Below are 13,939 nucleotides of genomic sequence, written 5' to 3'. Positions count from 1 at the left end.
CATCGTATAGGGGTTGCTTTAATTCAACGTTAGCTGTGACCAAGGTGGGATAAGAGATACGGCGGGGTCGGCTCCAGGTTCCTGCGAAAAGAATGATGCAAAGTTAAAGCGGGATAGTGTCAGCCGAGGTATTGTACTTGCCCGGGATATAGATGCAGTGCACATTAAATTGGTGCTGCAGGGATAGTTGCACCAGCCTGTGCAGGAAGGACATAATGACTAGCGATTTGGACCTGCCTTTATTTATGATATTAGCTGTGGCCTGATTGTCTGTGGCAAACGTCACTGTTTGCCCTGCCCAGGTGCTTCCCCAGACTTGAGCTGCTGTCACAATGGGATAGAGTTTGAATAATGAGGAGTAGATATGTGCGATTAGCTTCGTATGAATCTGAAATTCATAAGGATCATAAATACGAATTTTTATGCATACGTATTTTGTACGAAATTTCATTTACGAACTTCGGATAAATTTATCATAACTAATTTTCGTTATTGTTACGAAAAGTTAACGAAACTAAAAGTTAAAAACCCAGGAAGTCAGCACAGCACAGGGATGGTGGGAGCCCCTCATAATGATAAATTTATCATAATGAACTTTCCTTATTGTTACGAAAAGTTAACAAAACTAAAAAGTTAAAAACCCAGGAAGTCAGCACAGCACAGGGATGGTGGGAGCCCCTCATAATGATAAATTTATCATAACGAACTTTCGTTATTGTTACGAAAATTTTACGAACCCAATGAAAATTCGTATTTCGCATGAATCTGAATTGAATTTCGGACACGAATTACGAATTAATTTCAATACAAAACGGAACGAAACAAAACTAATTTATTGATGGCACACATGTCTAATGAGGAGGACTGACTAAACCTGGGAATCAGGAGCATTTCTGGTGGCCATGGCCCTGCAAACCAATGATGGCCAAAAATTGCCGCAAAGCCTGTAGAGGCTGCGGCGTCTGTGACTACCCGAGGTGCAGAAGAAGATGCTGAAGGAATGAACATTGATATACCAATCCAGTTCTTGAGAAATTCGTCCCACATTGACAAATCCACTATTGCTGCAGCGTTTAGTTTAAGAATTTGCTCGGGATCTTGTGCCTGCAAGAGGAAAACTAAGGGGAGCGAGATGAAGGACAGCCCCTGAGTGATGATGATCCTCATGGCGAAGTTAAGCATGCCAAGCAAAGATTGTAGCTGTCTCTTGGAGCACCCTCGAGTAAGGGTAAAGGTGTAAACGAACGACCTGATGCGGGTCAACTTGTCGGGAGGCAGGCTGGCCTGCATGGAGTGTGTGTCAAGCATGACATCCAAGAAGGTGATGGACTGTGTCGGGCCTTCCACTTTCTTTTCTGCTATGGGCACATTAAGATCATTACATACCTCTCTCAAGCTGTCTAAATCTGCTGGGGGCTCACCGGGTTTTTCGATGAGCAGGAAGTCATTGAGATAGTGAATCACTTTCTGACAACGTGCGTGATGCGACAGGATCCAGGAAAGGGAATGGGCAAACGTATCGAACAGCCACAAGCTGCTTTTAGAGCCAAATGTCAACTTGGTGGCGAAATAGTACAAGCCTTTCCACTTAATACCATGCCACCGCCAGATGTATGGCTCGATGGGCGGCAGTAACTTGAAGGTGTCCGAGATGTCTACTTTGGACAGCTAAGCGCCTGCTCCTATGCAAATGATAGCTTGAATAGCTAGGTCTACTGACGAGTACTTAAGGGAAAACTCCTCTGAGGTTATTAGGGAGTTCAAACTTGGCATGTGAGAACAATGAGGCGCGGACAAATCATACACTAAACAAAGTTTATTGGAAAACTTGCCCTTGACAAGTCCAATAGGGCTAACTCTCCAGACAGTGAAAAGTGACTTGGAAAAGGGGCTGATCATGTGCCCCCGGTCTAGTTCGGTTTGCAACAAAGTGCTGATGGCTGACTCATCGGTGGTGGCTGAGAGTAGGTTCTTGCATTCATGGGTCATGTAGGGAAGCGTGATAAGGCAGGTCTGGAATCCTGAGGTAAACCCCTGCACGAGGAAGGCGGCCAGGGAGGGAGTCGGGTGTCAGGATAGGTAGAACCTGAGCCACCCGACGTGCACGTGGCCTAGTCGTGAGGAATTTAGCTGCTTGATGCCGCACGAGACTTTGGGATGTGCATTATGCTATATAAGGCAAATATGAAGGAGCTTACAGTGAGTGTAGCTACAAGTCCCGAAATTTGTTCCTGGGGACAGTACATTTCATTCAGTGCTGTGTGTGGAGTGTGCAGTGTGCTGATCATTGCTGTGCCTCCTCCAGCCTGCACAGAGCCAGGACTCAGGTCACCAAGCAGGAATACGGGTCATCACTAGACCTCTTCAGGAATTACCAAACCCGATTCAGGACAAGACATTCATAAGCTGCCCAACACTGAAAAAAACCTGGAACAACCCAAAAAGGCTGGACTGTCTGAGGACCATTGTGACCATCCATAGTGAACTTGTAATGTCCTATGACGTCTTAAAAAACTATTGCCGCTCTCCAATGACTGGTTATATTTTTAGGATCTAATTTTGGGAAGCTATTGACCAGTTCTTTGGATACGGCGATCAGTAAAATGTTGAGCAGGAGACCAGTTTGGGAACCCTGGTCTGGTGAAATAGCTGGAGAAGTTAGTGAGGAATGTCATAACAGGCTACGGGCAGACCACTGGAAAAGCCATCAAGGGAGACAACCCACGGTTATCCATATATGCCTATCACCCCTGCAGGGGTATTAGGAGCTGGTGAGAATCATGAGGTGAAAGGAACTGCCTGAAGAGCTCAGAGACAGAATTGTGGCAAGGCACAGATCTGGCCAAAGTTACAAAAAAATCTCTGTTGCACTTAAGGTTCCTAAGAGCAACGTGGCCTCTATAATCCTTAAATGGAAGACGTTTGGGACGACCAGAACCCTTCCTAGAGCTGGCCAAAGCCTGCATGGAGTTTGCTAAAAAAAACAATTGAAGGACTCCAAGATGGTGAGAAATAAGATTCTTTGGTCTGATGAGACCAAGATAGAACTTTTTGGCCTTAATTCTAAGCAGTATGTGTGAAGAAAACCAGGCACTGCTCATCACTTATCCAATACAGTCCCAACAGTGAAGCATGGTGGTGGCAGCATCATGCTGTGGGGGTCTTTTTCAGCTGTAGGGACAGGACGACTGGTTGCAATTGAGGGAAAGATGAATGCAGCCAAGTACAGGGATATCCTGGATGAAAACCTTCTCCAGAGTGCTCAGGACCTCAGACTGGGCAGAAGGTTTACCTTCCAACAAGACAATGACCCTAAGCACACAGCTAAAAGAACGAAGGAGTGGCTTCACAACAACTCCGTGACTGTTCTTGAATGGCCCAGCCAGAACCCTGACTTAAACCTAATTGAGCATCTCTGGAGAGACCTAAAAATGGCTGTCCACCAACGTTTACCATCCAACCTGACAGAACTGGAGAGGATCTGCAAGAAGGAATGGCAGAGGATCCCCAAATCCAGGTGTGAAAAACTTGTTGCATCTTTCCCAAAAAGACTCATGGCTGTATTAGATCAAAAGGGTGCTTCTACTAAATACTGAGCAAAGGGTCTGAATACTTAGGACCATGTGATATTTCAGTTTTTCTTTTTTAATAAATCTGCAAAAATGTCAACAGTTCTGTGTTTTTCTGTCAATATGGGGTGCTGTGTGTACATTAATGAGGAAAAAAATGAACTTAAATGATTTTAGCAAATGGCTGCAATATAACAAAGAGTGAAAAATTTAAGGGGGTCTGAATACTTTCCGTCCCCACTGTATATTAATTTTTTGATGAATTGTTCTGATGGATTTGGGAGTCATTTTTTGGTATCCATAGTTTTTTTTATACACAGGAGTAATTCATTCTGGTCACTTATTATATATTTGTTATTTATGATTTGGTTTGGTTGCATTAGTATTTGTAGATCACATGTTGATATTTATGACTGTAGCACTACCATTTAACTATTTGAGCACTTTAGTGTGTTAGTGTGCACATATTTGTTTGAAAACTAGGGAATAGTTTTTTTCCCCACATATAGGGAGCGCCATTTACTCCACTTCCCTTACTCACATTAATTAGCCCCTTAGGGGGTCTATTAGGCAAGGCTTCACACCTTGTCTGATCCTAAGCGCGGAGTCTTCTCCAATTTTTTATAAGGTGACATAGGAAATTGATTAAAAAAGCGGGTTGCAAAGAGCTGTTTGGGGCATGGCTGGCCCCCTGGTGAAGGTGCGAGCCCTGTCGTCAGTGTGTGTTTTTTTTCTTGTTTTTTTTCCTATGAACACACTTTTTTTTTTTTTCTGAGGGAATACCGTCCAAACCTGGTGCAGGATGGACCAACTAGAACTCTACTGACCTAAAGGGGAAGCGACAGAGAATAGGTGAATGGCCAATATGCCACTGGAGACGAAGAGTGGCCGATTTAAACCACTTGCAGAGATGCTAGCAATGATTGCAAGTAAGCAGCCTTATCAGGAAGCGTGAAAACAAAGATAGTGGAATTTGAGCATGTAGGAATGACTGACCGCAACAACGTACGAATAGATGGAGTGAGATGTTTATGTTTTTGCTTGATAAGAGTAATGTAAAGCCGAGGATCCGAATTGATGTGCCACGGCGATGTCACACTGATGTGACTAGATTCAGATCAGGCTGAAGAGAGTGTGAGGGGTGTGGTGTGTAGAACCAAGGATCCGAATCGTTGTGCCGCTGCGTTTGTACCACTGATTCGGCTAGATTCGGATCGGGCTGGAACATGAGTAATGGTGAGGTTTGTAGCGCAGAGGATCCGAATCGATGTACCGTTGATGCAACTAGATTTGGATCGGGCTGTAGTGTGAGTAATGGTGGGGTTTTAAGTGCCAAGGATCTGAATCGTTATGCCGCTGATGTGACTAGACTCAGATCGGGCTGGAGGGTCATTGAATGTTGTGGTATGCAGGGCAGAGGATTTGGGACATACGCCGCCAATGCGACTTGATTTGGAAGTGGCTGTAGCGTGAGTGAGTTTTGTGGATTTGTATTGTTCGTGCCACCGAGGCGTCTTGATACGAATGGTCCTGAACAGTGGGCTGACATGAGTCATTACGTCGCAGATGTGACTGGACTCAAATAAGGTACAAAATCTTTATGAATGGGTGGTAGTGGCTCTTGAAAAACCTACTAGGTACGAATACATATGAATGATATGGTAACATTTTCTACAAAGCGGTGGGAATAAGGCAAGGGACTTACAACATGTGGTGACGACAGTTTACAAACGGGGAACATGATAACCAATGGTTCATTTGTAGGAGGGGTAATAACGAATCCTACCTGTGACAGCGAGCATGAAACGATCAACGAAAACCCACGAACGGGGAACTGCAACACCCTGGAATTCGAAAACACATACTCACGAACACGCAGTGAGCTGGCAGAGTCGGCCTGGTGACGTAATACCACGCACTGCAACCGACAAAGACTAGTATGGGTGGTCTGCTTAAATACCCCCCGGACCCCTCCCATAATTTCAGGCCCCCATACTGGCCTTCCTATATATAATGTGCCTGCAAAAGTGGAAATACACTTTAACTTTTTTTTTTTATACTGTTGTTTGGTCCCATAAACTTTTTACTAGAATCTGTATATCCTCCTAATCATCACACACTGGTGATATATTTTGCCTAACAGACCATCACTTGATTTGAATCTGCTGTCTGAAACTCTCCAGTTATCTACCAAAGTATTGCTGACAGATCCCTGTCAACTGGCTTCTCAGCTGAAAGGACGACTCCACCAGATAGAAGTTTTGGATAAACCTGTTGCTCCTGGTAAGGCATATTTTTTAATGATATCTACACAAAAGAAATTATAACCTTCGTAAACCGATTACATGTATTTTCGTGAGTTGACAGAGGTTTCATATTTACTTTAGGAATATATACAAATCATATAATTAATTGATATACATATCATGTGCCTAAAGGAAAATATCACAAATGGTTAACTATTCATTCATCTTAATATAGATGTACTATAGGAGTGTATATATTAAGGACCAGTGTGGATTTATTTATCATCCTGATCATTGTTTAACATGTTTATTTATTAGCTTTGTATAAGTTTCTTAGCTAAAGGATACGTGCCATCAAGGCAAGGCAGAGGAAGGATGGGCACCTACCTCGAGGATTGCACTATGGGGGGGAACAGTTGGGGCTGGAACCGCTCCTGCATCCATCCGCTCCTGCATTGACAGCTCAGTCCTGAAGATTACACTGGGGAAGCCGTGTAAACAGTGGTACTCCCCTGTCTTTGTTTTAGGAGTGCTGAAACCACTCATGATAAACAGAGTGCAGTGGACCAGCTGTCAAAGTGACAGAAGAGCCCCAGTGATTAGACTGTGTAGCCCTCTCTTGGTGGAGGTTATGATAAATGGCCCTCCCCTAACAGGATACTGTGCTAAATCTGTAGGTAATTATGAGAACCAGAACCTTTGCTCAGTGGAAGAATGGGTTTGATAATACAGTTGGCAGTGCCACCACTCAGTACAGGGCTTGTGTGAACCAAGGAGATTTCCTTCCTGGAAAATTAACTAGTAATCTAATAAAAGTAATTGGCAAAAAAGGAGCTATTGCAACCAGCATGAAACTATAACTATAAGTATATAGATACACACCTGTATGGAAATAATACCAGCTTTATATCAGAAAAGATTAATAAGAATATATACAGTTGTGCTCATAAGTTTACATACCCTGGCAGAATTTATGATTTCTTGGCCATTTTTCAGAGAATATGAATGATAACACAAAAACTTTTCTTTTACTCATGGTTAGTGTTTGGCTGAAGCCATTTATTATCAACCAACTGTGTTTACTCCTTTTAAATCATAATGAAAACAGAAACTACCCAAATGACCCTGATCAAAAGTTTACATACCCCAGTTCTTAATACCGTGTATTGTCCCCTTTAACATCAATGACAGCTTGAAGTCGTTTGTGGTATTTGTAGATGAGGCTCTTTATCTTCTCTGATGGTAAAGCTGCCCATTTCTCTTGGCAAAAAGCCTCCAGTTCCTGTAAATTCTTGGGCTGTCTTGCATGAACTGCACGTTTGAGATCTTCCCAGAGTGGCTCAATGATATTGAGGTCAGGAGACTGAGATGGCTACTCCAGAACCTTCACTTTATTCTGCTGTAGCCAATGACAGATTGACTTGGCTTTGTGTTTTGGATCATTGTCATGTTGGAATGCCCAAATACATCCCATGCGCAGCTTCCTGGCTGATGAATGCAAATGTTCCTCCAGTATTTTTTGATAACATACTACATTCATCTTGCCATCAATTTTGACCAAATTTCCTGTGCCTTTGTAGCTCACACATCCCCAAAACATCAGCGATCCACCTCCATGTTTCACAGTAGGAATGGTGTACCTTTCATCATAGGCCTTGTTGACTCCTCTCCAAATAAAGGGTTTATGGTTGTGGCCAAAAAACATAATTTTGGTCTCATCACTCCAAATGTCTGTGCCAGAAGGTTTGAGGCTTGTCTCTGTGCTGTTTGGCGTATTGTAAATGGGATACTTTGTGGAATTTGCGTAATAATTTCTTTCTTCTGGCGACTCGACCATGCAGCCCATCTTTCTTCAAGTGCCTTCTTATTGTCAAGTGCCTTCTTATTCTTATTGTTTTCAGAGAGTCCTGTATTTCATCTGAAGTTATTTGTGGGTTTTTCTTGGCATCCCGAACAATTTTCCTGGCAGTTGTGGCTGAAATTTTAGTTGGTCTACCTGACCGTGGTTTCGTTTCAACAGAACCCCTCATTTTCCACTTCTTGATTAGAGTTTGAATACTGCTGGTTGGCATTCTTAATTCCTTGGATATCTTTTTTATATCCCTTTCCTGTTTTATACAGTTCAACTATCTTTTCCCGCAAATCCTTTGACAATTCTTTTGCTTTCCCCATGACTCAGAATCTAGAAACGTCAGTGCAGCACTGGATGAAAGATGCAAGGGTCAAGAAGGGGAAAGTGGCCTGAGACGGAAGCAATGTGAGTGGGCGTGTTCAGCAGACCCACGCTGTGCCGCCATTAACATGAAAGTCTGACTACCATCATCGGGATATCTGGCTGACTGTAAATCCCCGACGATGCTGGAGCCACCAAACCTATGACTATATTATAAGATTATAGAGTATAGGAGTCGTCCGGAGCGGTAATACACTTGCAACACATTCTCATCTCGGAGCTGCCAGACTTATGTCCTGGAGCCGCTAAACCTCTGATTGTCCCGGTGCCGTCCTGGAGCAGTCATACGCTCCTGTGTTGGACATTGGACAGTGAGGCTGGGGAGAGGAGGAGGGGGGAGAGGAGAAGCAAGGAGCCACCCGCTCTTCCTGACCTCGGTAGCTGTTTCACACCTGTTACGCTGCTGTGGCAGGCACTGGACTCTAAGTCTTGGGAGAGGAAGGGAGGGATGTGAGGAGAGAAGAGGAGACACCCGCCCATCTGACCCCTGTGGTTGTCTTGTAACAGCGTGTGTTACATTTACGGCGGTGGCTATGCAGGAACAGGGGCCAAGGAGTGGAGAAGTGGAGTAGGAACACAGCTCTATACAGTACCATATGCTATGCTATAAACTGGTGCTATAGCATAATATCATAACAGTATCAAAACAGCCGTAGTAAACCAGCTACAAATTATCGAGTTACCTGCTTGTTGTTCAACTGTGTGGCACCCCCCGGATTGAGGACGAGGAATGAGGAGGAGCCATATATTTGCACCTGCATTGTATTTGCACTATATTTGCAGCTGTACCTGCACCTGTAGTTACAGCAACAGTATACTCATAAACATTATAAGCCAGCCATAAACCAGCAATCTCCTGGTCAGTGTGGTGTGTTTTTTTTATTATTATTTTTATTTTTTTAATTGCTGCATGACAGGGCAAAAAACTCCCTGTGAAGAATAATACAGGTAAGAGCCTGCTGGCATTTTAAGCGTCTTAAGCATCTGAAAGTTGCAGGAAAGTCATAGCACTGAATATTGTGCTGAATATTGTGCTGAATATCAAACACCGTGCTGAGTTCTGAATTCTGAATATTGAAATAATACTGCTACTGGATATTACGCTGAGTACTGAATACAGAACTGATGGTATACTGTTCTGAACACTGAACTGGTACTGATGCTGAATACGGTGCTGAATACTCAATATTGAACTGATATGGTTATTGAATACTGCGCTGAGTACTGAATACTGAACTGACACTGATATTGAATATTATGCCGAGTACTGGATATTGAACTGATACTATAATTGAATACTGTGCTGAGTATTGAATACGGAATACTGAACTGATACTAACACTGAATATAGTACTCTGTGCTTAAAGTGGATGTAAACCCGAATTTTTTTTATCATACTGTAGAGTATAATATTTGTTATCATTTGAGCCCAGTCTTGCCACACAGAGTTAATCCATCTCTGAGCAATCCTCTTTTATTGTTCAGTGAGAAAAATCTTGACAAACTGAGAAAAACTTTGTCAAATACTCCCCCTTGCTGTGAGTGACAGGTGATTTACATCTCGTGCATTAGCATAAGACACATGCAGTATTTTTAAATTCCCATTATTTTTTAAATTCCCAGTATTTTTAAATTCCACTCCTTTCTTCAGCAGCTCTGCAAGGATTGGCTGTTCCACACCTCAGCATGATTTGGCATGCTGAAGTCATGTGGTTACTTTCCTGTCTTTTCACTGGATGTTACAGATCATAGCAGAAGTTCAGCAGAAATTCAGTGTTAGAAATACAGAGGAGAAAATGCATATTGACAAGGGGAGTGTAGAGGTGGGTGGGGAGTCTACTGACATCACGACTCCACCCACCGAGCTCCAGACAACAGACCCACCCACAGAATATGCAGTTTTTCCTGTCTAATAACAGACAGAGGGGAGACATTTGACAGGTAAAGATACGTGCAGGAGGTATGTATATCCTTATAGATAACCCCTATGGCAGTAGTTTAGTAAGGATGACATTGGGTTTACATCCACTTTAATACTGAACACTGAATACTAAATACTGAATTGATATTATCACTGAACTGATATTGTTCTGTACTAAGTGCGGGCTGGACTGGTGAAGGAATAGACTCATCCGGTGAGGCGATAAAATAAGGAATTAAAAACTGTTAACTGGAAAGATGACTAGTAAGAGAGGGAGGAGGAATGGGGGGAAAAAAGGAAGTCAAGAGGCTGCATGGAGGTAAAGGCCTGCAACAGGAGATCGGTGAGAGTATAACTAAAATACAAACCCAGGAAATCTATAAAAAAGTGCCGTGGAAGATCTATTAAAATTGGGGACTGAAACACGTAATATGTCCCAGCTAGGACTTAAAAGAGAATATTCAGGAAGATCTTAATAAACACAGCACTAGGGTCCCCCAAGTCTCCTGGGCTCTGGAGGGAAGATGCATATCTGATGCTGTGTCTGATACTATATCTGATGCATTATGCATTCAAAACCAAGGCCAACAAGAGAGCACTGAGAAGTATGATCTACAGGGTACTGGGGGGGAATCAAGCCTCTGGAAGCCTAAATCAGCATGGTAATACTGCCGGTAATACCCTAATAAAGGGTACAAGCATGTAATAATTCTCTACTATCACTAGCAAGTCAAATACTGGAATTAAAAAGGATATCACGGTTATAAGACAGGAGAACCAAAAAATCTGTGAGCGCACCATGGACTTGGAGAACAGAGTTAGCACAACGGAGGATGCCTTGCCTTCCATAAAAAGAGAACTTTAACAAACCAAAGCACAAATAATGGATCAAGCACAGAGATTGGATAACTTGGAAAATAGGCAAAGACGTAATAATGTTCATATTCTGGGTTTTCCAGAGGATGAAGAAGGTCAATCAGTGACCGTTTTTTTCTTAAAAATGGATAATGGATGCACTGGGTACGGAGGGTTTTTCAAGACTTTTTACAATTGAACAGGCCCATCATATCCCTAGTCGCCCACTTCCTTCCAGAAGCAATCCCTGGCCAATCATTATTAAAATGCTAAATTATAGAGATAGAGATCTAATCCTGTCCAAGGCATGCCGATGAGGGAATATTGAGTACAAAAGTAATAAAATATCCTTTTACCTAGACTTCTCATTTGAAGTACAGAAAAAACAATGAAAATTTTTGGAAGTCGAGCGCATTTTGCAGCTAAAACAAATTACTTACTCAATGTTATATCCAGCTAAGTTAAGAACTATGTACTAGCTGCACAGACCCATAATAATAAAGCACCAGGGATGGACGGACTACCGACGGAAATTTATTTATAAAAAATTTGGAAGGATCTTGTTATTGGAAGTATTAAATGATGCATTCAGAAAACAAAAACTTCCAGAGTCAATGCAGGAAACAATAATAATAGCGATTCTAAAACAAGGTAAGGACCCATTGCTACCTAAGTCTTATCGTCCTGTCTTTCTCCTCCCTTCAGATGTCAAGATATTGGCTAGGGCCCTCGCAAATAGGTTATCAAGATACATTAACACTCTAATCCATAGGGACCAAACGGACTTTATTCCAATGAGAGCAGCATCAACAAATATTCGTACTTTTTTTAAATATGCAATTACCCATGGATAATATGGGATCTAGAGCAATGCTGTGCTTAGATGCCCAAAAGGCCTTTGATATGGTGGAGTGGGAATAACTATGGGCTGTAGTGGAGGCTTTTGGTATAGGCCCAGGATTTTTAAAATGGGTAAAAATGTTATACAGGGACCCAAAAGCAAGGGTACGAATTAATAATACAATATCCAGCTTGTTTACTCTGTCTAGAGGGACAAGGCAGGGTTGTCCCCTGTCCCCACTATTGTTTGCCATAGCCGTAGAGCCTCTTGCCCTCGCCATTAGACAATCAGCAGAAATAATTGGGTTCCGTTGGGTGGGGCAAGAGGATAAAATGGCCCTATATGCAGACAACGCTCTTATTTTCCTGGGGGACACCTCAAAGTCATTAACGGAACTTATGAGCCTTGTCTCCACATTTGGGCTATTTTTGGGCTTTCAGATCAACTGGGATAAGTCTGTATTATTACCATTAGATGAGTTAAAAAACCTTCTATCAGATCAAGCCTCCCAAATACAAATTAAACATACAGTGAAATACTTGGGGATATTGATATGTCAAAATGTAAAAGACTATATTAACTTGGATCTTAAACCTTTATTAGCAAAATGTAGGGATAAATTTCAGAGGTAGTGTAAGCTCCCATTGACAGTGATCTGCAGAGCAAATCTTATTATAATGATTTGGATCCCATAATTACTTTGTGTTCCATAATTCGCCTGTATGGATCACAGTATTTTGGTTTAGAAAAACTGAATCTCTTTTCAGAGAACTTATCTGGAGGAAAAAACAACCTTGCATAAAGTTAACTACACTAATGCTAGCCAGAGAAGCTGGAGGACTAGCGATTCCCCATCCTAAAAAATGATTTTTTTAGCCTCACAGCTACAACACTTTTGTGGATGGACAGTAGTGTCAAATTCTGATCCTATACAGAGCTTGTTGCTATCGGTATATGACGAATACTCATTAATTTCTTTATTGGAGACCAGAAACCAACTGTCGATAAAATATTTATAACAGGTAAATTATTTGACAAAGTATGGCAGGAAATGAAAAAAATGACTGAAATAAAGGGCTATACGTTATATACTCCAATATGGTACAATAGTAGTTATGGGGAATTAACCACTTCAGCCCCGGAAGGATTTACCCCCTTCCTGACCAGAGCACTTTTTCCAATTTGGCACTGCGTCGCTTTAACTGCTAATTGCGCGGTCATGCAATGCTGTACCCAAACGAAATTTGCGTCCTTTTCTTCCCACAAATAGAGCTTTCTTTTGATGGTATTTGATCACCTCTGCCATTTTTATTTTTTGCGCTATACACGGAAAAAGACCGAAAATTTTGAAAAAAAATGATATTTTCTACTTTTTGTTCTAAAAAAAATCCAATAAACTCAATTTTAGTCATACATTTAGGCCAAAATGTATTTGGCCACATGTCTTTGGTAAAAAAAATGTCAATAAGTGTATATTTATTGGTTTGCGCAAAAGTTATAGCGCCTACAAACTAGGGTACATTTTCTGGAATTTACACAGCCTTTAATTTATGACTGCCTAAGTCGTTTCTTGAGGTGCTAAAATGGCAGGGCAGTACAAAACCCCCCCAAATGACCCCATTTTGGAAAGTAAACACCCCAAGGAAATTGCTGAGAGGCATGTTGAGCCCATTGAACATTCATTTTTTTTGTCCCAAGTGATTGAATAATGACAAAAAAAAAAAAAAAAATTACAAAAAGTTGTCACTAAATGATATATTGCTCACACAGGCCATGGGCATATGTGGAATTGCACCCCAAAATACATTTAGCTGCTTCTCCTGAGTATGGGGATACCACATGTGTGGGACTTTTTGGGAGCCTAGCCACATACGGGGCCCCGAAAACCAATCACTGCCTTCAGGATTTCTAAGGGCGTACATTTTTGATTTTACTCCTCACTACCTATCACAGTTTTGAAGGCCATAAAATGCCCAGATGGCACAAACCCCCCCCAAATGACCCCATTTTGGAAAGTAGACACCCCAAGCTATTTGCTGAGAGGCATGTTGAGTCCATGGAATATTTTATATTTTGACACAAGTTGCGGGAAAGTGACAATTTATTTTTTATTTTTTTTTTTTTTTGCACAAAGTTGTCACTAAATGATATATTGCTCACACAGGTCATGGGCATATGTGGAATTGCACCCCAAAATACATTCTGCTGCTTCTCTGGAGTACGGGGATACCACATGTGTGGGACTTTTTAGGAGCCTAGCCGCGTACGGGCCCC

The 13,939-nt window shown here is 41.9% G+C and overlaps 1 protein-coding gene across 2 annotated transcripts in view; it reads left to right on the top strand.

Moving 5' to 3' along the window:
• LOC141113726 (uncharacterized) overlaps positions 1-13,939 on the top strand; it is a 183,445-nt gene that overhangs the window by 82,377 nt on the left and 87,129 nt on the right. For both annotated transcript variants that reach the window (XM_073607010.1, XM_073607019.1), the window contains one exon: positions 5,713-5,852. In XM_073607010.1, coding sequence (XP_073463111.1) covers positions 5,713-5,852 — 140 coding nt within the window. The remainder of the gene's footprint in view (positions 1-5,712; positions 5,853-13,939) is intronic.

The sequence above is a fragment of the Aquarana catesbeiana genome, linkage group LG01, assembly GCF_042186555.1.
Source record: "Aquarana catesbeiana isolate 2022-GZ linkage group LG01, ASM4218655v1, whole genome shotgun sequence".
NCBI lineage: Eukaryota > Metazoa > Chordata > Amphibia > Anura > Ranidae > Aquarana > Aquarana catesbeiana.
Note: the sequence above shows the minus strand (reverse complement) of the source record. Positions and strands in the feature narration are given on the sequence as shown.